At 27.9% G+C, this 10,277-nt stretch overlaps 1 protein-coding gene across 1 annotated transcript; it reads right to left on the reverse strand.

The window, feature by feature from the left end:
• Positions 1–1,753: 1,753 nt before the first annotated feature.
• On the reverse strand, positions 1,754–3,539 carry LOC119669932. The gene has a single exon (XM_038079985.1). It carries the CDS (start codon positions 3,106–3,108, stop codon positions 1,759–1,761), a length of 1,350 nt encoding a protein of 449 aa, XP_037935913.1. The 5' UTR covers positions 3,109–3,539; the 3' UTR covers positions 1,754–1,758.
• Positions 3,540–10,277: the final 6,738 nt, after the last annotated feature.

Consider the following 10,277-nt stretch of genomic DNA (forward strand, 5'->3'; position numbering starts at 1 on the left):
AAGTTCAGCAAAGGGTAATTGAGATCATAGTTCAGTAAACAGTTGTTGTAATCACAGTTCCACAAACAGTGATTGTGGACAAACAGTAACTGTGCAACAAATTGTATGTAAAAATAATATATATATATATATATTTATATATATAAATATTTTAATTGTAAAGTTAAAATATTGAATTAAAGTTTTAAAAACTTTAAATTTATTTTAATATATAACACACAAAACGATACAAAAACAAAAAACAAAATAACTCTTTACATGAAGCAACCTTTTCATACATTTTACAAGGTATTACAAAAACAACAATAACACACAGAAATCGTTTCATTTTTCTGTTTTAAAAAAAAACACCCGACGTTTTGAAAAATAATAGTTATTTTTGAATTTCATGTTTGTAAGGCAAAAATAATAATTATTCGAGTCTATGAGTCATTTGTGTGTGAAACAGTGAAAGTCACATAAAAATAATTAGTTTTGAAAAATATATAAAGAAAATTAAATTAATATTTTTTGTGTTTTACTTTAAAATGCGAATGATAAGAGTGATTAATTGATTTTTATTTTTTTCATAATAAGTAACAGTTCCTGCATCATAGTGATTCTTGGATCACAGTTTTACTCATCTCTTCTATTACCTCCATTGCTTAATTTTGTTTTTAATTTTTTGAGTTGTTATTTTAAAGTCGGTTTTATTTTTTAAGGTTTCAATTGCTAATATAAGAAATTCTCCTGATGAAGATAAATACGAATTTGCCGAAATATGTATAGAAATATACAAAAAATATGATCGAAATAAAAGTTAAAATTCTAAAAAACAAAACCGACTTTATTACTCCATTGTCACTAAGTCAATATTCCAATGATGTATATAACCAAGTGCTATACAATTTAGTTTTCTATGAAACATCCTTGTTAAATAACTTGTATTCAGATACTAGTACCATTCTATATATTTATATATATTAAGATTACTGGTCTTTAATGACATAGAAAAGAAATTAAAATAAATCTTACACTCGTAATTATTTATTTTCTTAAAAAAATATATAATATATTAAACTAATTTGCTTATAAAAATAAAGAAGTTTTAGTTAAAGGACATTCTCAATTAGTCTTTTATTGCTTAAATAGCAATGAAGTAAAATGTGAAACATATTTTTACGTTCATGCAAGCATTTGTTAAAATTTGGCGCAAATAATAAATTTTCTGAATAAAAATTATACCCATTGGAGCACCAAAACTGGACCGAGCTTAGCGATAAATAAGCAAGAAAGTGTCCTGACATAAAAACTGTTTTATTTACACACTGACACATTGACACTGGCTGGCATGGCAATTGTTTTCATACAAATTTTGTACAAAATTTGTAGAGAAAAATGGCGTAAAACATGCGATTTAAGTTGACTTAAGTACAAAGGACCTAAAATATCCTGCGAGTAGTGACGCAATAAAAGCAGAAAAATTAAAGTAATTTTATGCTGCGCCAAAATTCACTGCTTACCGAAAATTTCAAAGAAATGAAAATAAATATAATAAAGGAAAAAACAATGACGCATTAATAAATTACATAAATTAGGACACTCGTATCGTTTGAAATTGATTGTATTGATATTATAAGGGAAAATAAGATTTTTGCCTTGGATAAGATTATCCTCGACATAAAACTAATCACATATGCGTTTCAATAAAAATATGTCTTTAGCGTATTAATATTGAATAAAAGTAATAAAATGTTTTTTAATCTTACGTGACGGATCTCATAGTGCCATAACTTCGTCACCGCCTCCTCCACCAGTATCGCCCAAATTATTTTGTGAGCCCATGTTATTTTTAGCTAATATTGTGTCCGTATCCACACAGCCTTTAAATCGCATTTTCGCATCATCCCCCACATAAACCGTTTTTTGACATAACAATAGCACAAGACAGGACACAACAAAGAGAACTGATGGTACTATTGAAGCAACAACAAATTGCCTGTAAGTAACTTCCAAATCGAAACGTGCAACAACAATATCCTTCTTTAATGGTGAATAAAAACATGGAAAGCGTGCTCGGGCATTGTGATCGCTACCATCGCGTCCGAAATCCTTAAGAAATTCTTTGCATTCATCCATCAGCGTATTTACGCAACCTTCCAAATTAATCATTAATTTTGATTCATTGGATATGGTCAAATCGACATCAGGTGGTGCAATTTCTGGAATTGGTACAGCAACAGATGCATGCAAATGACTGAGATATGTAAAGTTTGTCAAATCAGTCAACATATTGTGTTCCAGTGTGGAGCCATTTATGCAATCAACAGCTTCCACTCTATCTGATGTATTTTTAATGAAATAACATGAGGTCATTACTACATTATCAGCAGATTCATTCCAAACTTCCTCTTCGGTATCTGCATTTATTGCATTTTGACACTGCGAAAGATACACCTTATCGCCACTTAGTACCACAACATTTTTATTACGAGTTGGTATATCCACACAACGTCGATCACAGTTGTATGGCGTGCGTATTTTCCTACATGTGCCACGATTGCATGAGAATAACCCACTTATATCCATGCAATTTATTTTACCACGCCGCCCGGAACACTTAACTGGTGAATCACTATTATGAAAGACACATTCAAATGCATCCGTTATATTCAGACACTGTCCTGCGGTGCAATTAAAAGTACCTGTCAAATTTTTGCATTCATCATTGATGCAACGCGCTTTATCGGCACGGTCCTGATCAATGCCATAGCATGTTTTATTCGCTGAGTTCGTACAATTTTGGAAGGTAATGTTAGTGCCATTATTACGTAAATTCACATAGATTTGTATGCAGGCGCCCGAAGTTTTACTCAGACACCATTCACCACACGAACCCCATTCACAGTTGTCCTTGTTGACAGCACGTGTTGTTGTGCACATGACTGGAGTTGGATCGATACCACTTTTGAAAGCGCGCGTTGATGGCATATAAATGGCAACTGTCAAGTACACCAATGCCACCGAACTGAGCACAAGTGTCATTTGACATACGCATATAGTGCCACATATGCGATTATCTTGCGGTGGCACAATTAAATCTTCGCTGGGCACTTTTTTCTTGCCCATTTCGTTAATGTATTGCTATGTTTAGGATAGTATTAGAAAAGTGCTAATAGGGCGGGATAGAAGAAGTTAGTAAAAAAGTAAAAAATTGCCTTTTTGGCAATGCAGGTATATACGTCTAACGTTATACCTTTTAAACTAATGGCATTAAGGCATTAGGGTACCCTCATATTGGCTTGGCGTACATATCTATGGCAGCTAAAATAGAGAAAATCGTAGGAAATCTTTTGATTACTTTTATTTTTCTCTTATTTTTATTATCGATTAAGCGTGACTGTGTTTTGCTGAGTTGAGGTTATGCGATTCACTTTTAATGGCTGTGGCTCAGGTGGCCGCCGTCATTTGATTGAGCGTTTCAACTTATATAACAAAACTGCTTATTGCGTGAAATATTAAAAATTTTTCATTTCAATTTTTACTCTCATTTAATTCAATTATTTAATAAACTTTTATTTACAGCTAATGACGTTTTAATAAAATTTAGAATGCAATATTTTGCAGTATTGATTTTTATTAGCCTGCTGCCTTGCACTACTTTCTACTGCAAATACTGAATTTTTTTTAATTGAGCATTTATTTTTCATTGAACGGAACTTTATATGAATAACTGCAATATGTTTACTTATATATTTTTATATTTTGTTATATTTATTAAAATATTAAATTTTTTAATATTTTATTTGAACTTGAACACTTTTTCTGTTTTTTTTTCAAACATTTTTATTGCTATTTTGTTCCACTCAAATTTTTGTTGCAGTTTTTCCTCAGGCTTTACTGGCAACTAAATTACTTTTTTAGTTCGTTGTTACAGATTTGTGACGTCCCGACCATCGACAATGTGTCGGATATATGCGAAAGGTCTGTGATATTTTGGCACGAGTAACGCCAAGAGATTTTTATTTTGCAAAAGCTAAAATCAAATCAGTGCGCGCGCACCCCATACAAAAATCAATAAAATTTTATTTCTCTCATAAGGTTTTGGTAGATTTTATGTGATTCTGCAGTAGTATTACTCTTTATCCTTGTTTATCTTCTTCATCTCTGAATTCGTAAATATTTTGTTAATCCCTACCACTACATGGATACTGCAATCCATGGTAATTCAATCATGCCTACACAATTTTATAAATGAAGTTTATCTGTATGGAATTTATATTTAGACAAATTTCAGTTTGAGATATCAAATTATATAAAAAAAAAATTATATATACAAAAAAATATGTTTACGAAAAAATTTTTATTAAAAACATAACTATTAGAAGTCAAACAACATTGATTAGATTTTTATCAATTTGGGATTTTGTGCTTAGAATTATAAATAAAATAAAAAATGCAAAAATAAACTCAAATATAATAAGTAAAAAATCAGAATGAATTTAAACTTGTATAATTTCTACAGTCATTCCTTTTTTATTACTATATTTTAACTGTACAAAAGTCTCCAAACATCTTCAAAGTAATAATAATTTATTACTAATAAAATTTGTTATTTCAATACCCTTCATGCTGTTGTAAACTAAGGGTAAATTAAGTTTATTAAGACGTTTGTAACGCAGTGCAAAAAAGCATATATATTTTTGATTAAAACAATATGTCTATCTCAAGGACAATCAATCCATTTGTAGCTACTGAAAATTTACACATCTATATTAGTAGTGAGATTTTATAACCGCCTATCGGCTGTACTATATTAGTGACTTATAAAGTAAGGAAGTAACTTTATTTTATAAAATAAGTTTTTTGACCAAAAAATTGTTGATCAAAGCTCGAAATTCTTAGTCATTTGTAAAAAAAATTAAAGAGGGAGTTCTTAAAAACTGATATTGCTTTGTTATTGTGTGATCCATATTTAGCAATATTAACTTCTGAATTTATGAACCCAATGACATTCTTTGAGACAACACTTGTCTAATGCATACTGACAAATAAGCTATTTTAGTTTGAAGAATTAAAAGAAATTAAAATCGCAGAAAAAAAGCAAATAATGATATAGTACCTACATAATACTTAGTTTTAAATTTTATTAAAAGATTTACTTGGTTAGAGTATAGAAGGGTCAAAAACTGGTTTGTAAAATAACTATGGATGCTATTAAACCATTATTTCATAGGAATTTAAGCGTAAAAAACAAAATTCTTGCTAAAATACAGCATCAATTGCTAATAAAAAAAATCAGAAATATCATTTAGTATTTTAAGATATATATTAAAAGGGCCATCTGATTGTCAGAAATGAAGCTACGCCCAAAAACTTAAGATAGTTGATAGCATAATACTCAGGAACCTATTTACATCGATCCATCAAAAATCCAACATGATGACGAAGGCAAATATTTGGGTGTTACACTATATGTCAAATTGCGCTTGAAAGCACGGCATATTTAAACCGACAATATATTAAAGTGGTTGACGATGTGTTGGAGTCTCATATAAAATAATTTAAAGAAATGAATTGATGGCTTTTAATGTTAAATACTTATGTGCATTAATTTGCAATTATTGGATTTACATATTAAATTTAAAACAAATTGGTTTGGACTCAGCGAAAGTAGCACATATTTAGTTCGAGCGCATTGTCATGCTGTTTTCAAGCACTATTTGTTTTCATGTTAGTATATAAAGAGCAATGCAATAAATGTGATATTAATTTATTTTAATATTTGATAAAAAGTGATTGATTTATTAAATCAAGTGTAAAATTTTATTATACAAATACACTTCTATGACACTGCGCAAGGTTGATTATAGCCGGGTACTCTGTTCTAAGTAATTAAACTACAGTATTATCGTGCATTAGATAACTAGTCAAAATCCAGTTGTTCACAATCCACGTCGAAGTTTCCAGCGTTATGTTCAATTCCAAATACATCATGGACCACTTGCTGTTCAAAAGGATGGAACAAACTCTTCAACAAATACTTGTTTAATTCAATCTTTTAGCTTAACAATTGGCTTTCTGCTTAAAGTAGAAAATCCGTCAACAAATGTAAGTGGCATTACGCTTCATATTCCTTCTTCATTAGATATATTGGAAACTAGCTTACAAAGATCGATTCGAATGACGAATAACTCCGGTGTCCAAATTGCCATCGGAAGCGAAAACATCGAAATATATCTATGTATAATTCTCCCCCAATATACTTACCTTCTTCATTTCCTTATCGATATTTGTCGACCTTCTATTCACAACTTCAAAATCCTGGTCCAATTTTCTTTTCTTCGTCTTCTTCTTCTCTTTCACTATGATCACTTCTACAGCTAAAGTTTAAGTCTGCTATCATCGTTACTTCGGAATCGTTTAAAAGAAATGGTTATCCGTTTGATGGCTTGGTTTCTGATTTCTGACTCCGAAGTTGCCGGTTCCCGAATTACTACTTTTATCATCGAACTCATTTTGTTGCGGCGGATATTGATAACAACACTCATTGTCATTGCCACTGTTTGAAAACATTTGATATTATATTTGAAAATTGAATTTTTATATACTAAATATGTGCGAGGTAACAATTATAACACATTACACGGTGAGGACGACTAGTTTATGATTGGCTGGCGCTAGCAGCTCCATCAGCAGAATCTTAGTCTATATAGAAAACGATAACGACTAATCTCCTTTAAAACAAATTGTTAATCAAACAAATAATTTTATGTCCACATATTTGAATGATTAATATTTAAGTTGCAAATAAGAATAATCTCCATATTTAATACATAGCGTATGGCTATACGTATAGTACATATAGTAAAAAAAATGCAAAAAAGTGCCTTAAATATGTTACTCATACGCCAAAACTAAATTTTTTAAATATTTACTTTAAGATATTGCCGTAATGGTTTGTTTGTTTCAATTATTTTAATAACATCACACTAATTATTTCGAATTCAATATTTTGAAATATTTTTTAAATATCATATCATATATAGTCATTAGGATAGCCTATTCTCATTAATTTAGTATACTACTCATTTATGTCAGTATACTAACAGTATTAACATATTTCAACTTGAAGATCTTTCCGAATATTTTTATTTCTGATACACCATGATGTTTGCGATTAACAAAAACATGTTTGATTGATTAATGCTCAGTCTATATTTCGTTCTATGGTATATTTGAGGAACTCTCATTGTCAAACAAATGAAAACAATATATAAAAAGGGGTTCGAGAGAGTAAATAAATTTTTGAATAGTGAAGAGTTCTTGATGCAATGATATAATTATCTTATAAATTATAAGCATATTAAACACACTCTTGTAGTTATGTTTATCATTTTATTAATTCTTTTTTATCTACATCTTTTTATGATTTTATATCTAATTATCTCTCTTACTAAATATAACATTCAAAGAATGATTAATTTTCGAATAGTTCGTGAAAAAAAGAAAATTTTACTGCAGAAGAATATTTGTATGTTTGTATGATAATTTTTTTTTTACGGAGAGGCGTTTTTAAAATACCTAACGCATTGTCGCTATGTGGTGACAATAGTTCTGTGCCCGATTTGCACAGACTAAAACAGTCCCCATCATGTACCAGACCGTTTCTATTCTGGAACTTTATCGGAAATACTTCAGGATAGGCCCCTTATGTTGGTTTTCCATTAAAAAATTTTGTTTCCCTTTGTATGTTTGTATGATAATAAGGTATTGATATATGATAATAAGGTACAAAGTGTATATAAAAAACAAAATTTTCTAAAAAAAAAAACATTTTTACAAAAATCAATTTGAACTATATAATATTAAAATGGTTATGTTTTAAAATAAGATAACAAGTACAGAATTCCGTACTAACATAGTACAAACTCAGCAAATAATTCTTATTATATTTTTACATTCTGTTTGTTGTTGTGTTTAAAATAAAACATAATTTCTTTTTGTTTATTTTAAAAAAATATGATTAAATATATTCAGTTAAAAAATCAAGAATATTATTTTAATTAAAAATATTTTTGCAGTAAATCAGTATCAGAAATTGTAATAACCAAATATATATATTTCCAATCAACACAATACGATATTTGTTTGTCTATGTTAGTCTGTCTGTCTATTTGTTAGATATCTGTTTGACAGTTAATATAGTATACTAATAAAATATTGCAAAATAACTAGTGTATCTACAATAAGCTACTATTTTAGACTTAACGTGAAACTGAATATAAATAAGTTATAAAAAATTGCGTTAAATTTTGAACAAATTTTTTTTAAACATTAATATATTTTTTATTCATATGTTATCTGTTCAATTTTTCCACATATGTTATATAATTTTTAAGAAAATTGCGTACAATTTCGAAAAACTTGAGTTGTTTTTAATTTAATATATATCAGCTAATGAAGATCAATAGTTTATTATTTTATCAATAAACATTTTTTTATATCATGCTTATAGAGCAGTTAGCCAGCACTTTTTCAACTTTTATTTTCTTTTTTTTTTATTATTTTATATTTAGTGCTGTTAACTGACTCATTGACTTTCATTTACTTGAAAGTATACTTAAGCTTAATCAAACCTTGACTATATGCGTAAGTGAAGTGATGGCATTTACTTCATAATTGATATCAATACAATTTAGTATTCAATGTGACATTTTCAATTATAATAAGTGATATTAAGTATTTTATTTTTCAAAAAAATTATTTACGAAGACTTAAATACAAGAATTATTTCCAAGACCGTTGATGATGGGTATCTGGTAATACTCGAAACAGCTGTATGGTCAGTCAAAAATTCAATTAATTAAAATAATATAAAAAAGAATTTTTTCAATTTTAACATCAAATTATGTGTTATATTTTGCACCAAAAATTAGTAATGTTTGAATTATTTAGAATTGTAAATAAGACATTAGAAAAGACTGCAGTTATTTGAAATCTCTTTATTTTGTAATTTTTATAATATGAATAAAATAATATGAATAAACACCAACCTCAATATTATTATGATTAAAATTTAATTTATTCAAACTGATAACTTTCACAATAAATATTAAACAGTCTTAAATAGTTTAATTCACATCTCATATATGCTCACAATAATATTCACGGAACTCCTTGACGTCCTCTTTTGTTTTATTTTGTTTTTGTCTTTATAAAATTTTAATATGGCTGCATTATGAAATCATCGATTTGGCAGCTGCACAAAAAAAAAGAAACTATTTCAGTCGAATATTTTAAACACTGTTTTTACATTTCAATACCGAAAAAACTAAAATCATAATATTAATTTGAAACAATATTTTTAATTTAGTTTTTATTTATTTATTAAATTTTTCAATTTATAATTTTAACAAATTTTCAATGTTTTACGCAGTAAACAGAAATGAATTTTTAACAGAACTATTTGACAGTTGTTGTCAAGTTCTCTCTTAACTTGCAACTAAAATGGATTCCACATGCAAGCAGTCAGTTGTCATTTCTGGTGTAATAAAATCCAAGGGTTTGACATTTTTCCAATTTTTGTTTTCGGTTTGAGTAAATAAAATTTATTTTATCCTTGTCAGAAAATGAGCACAAATGAGCGAAAATATGCTGAGTACAAAAAGCTTTTAGTTGTCAATGGTATTAAGTAAAAACTCTCATGTACTCTTGTTCTCACACACCAACTCAGTATTTTACGTCATAGCGTTGGGCACAAGTTCCCAACGGAACCAGCACATTTTTTTGGTAAGGGTTTAAAGCTTTTAACCTAACACAGAATTTATGACTTAATATTAATTTTATACAATGAGTCATGTTAAAACTTTCCCTTCCTAATTCAACTTGCAAATTGATTTAGGACTTTTTTTATTATTAATAATTACAAGGATAATATCTCAAGATGTAGTAAAACTTTCACTTAATTTATTTAGTGCTTATTTACTTTATTAATTTTCATGAAAATTTGTTTCTGTCTAAATTTGAATGTATTTTTTAAATCCTTACTAAAACTTAATGTTATTCTAATAATAATTAATTATTTAAATATATAGATTTAGAGTTTATAAGATTAATTTAAATAATTTTCTTTTAAATACAATTTAAAATAAATATTTTTAATTAATTAAAAATATTTTAATTGGTTTTATGTTACTTATTTTCTATTACTATATAATAATAATAAAAATTAGTTCAGAACTTTAACAAACTTGAAGTAAAGAATTATTGTAATTACTTAAATATTTTTCTGAAAA

This window comes from Teleopsis dalmanni, chromosome 1, assembly GCF_002237135.1.
Source record: "Teleopsis dalmanni isolate 2A chromosome 1, ASM223713v2, whole genome shotgun sequence".
Taxonomy (NCBI): domain Eukaryota; kingdom Metazoa; phylum Arthropoda; class Insecta; order Diptera; family Diopsidae; genus Teleopsis; species Teleopsis dalmanni.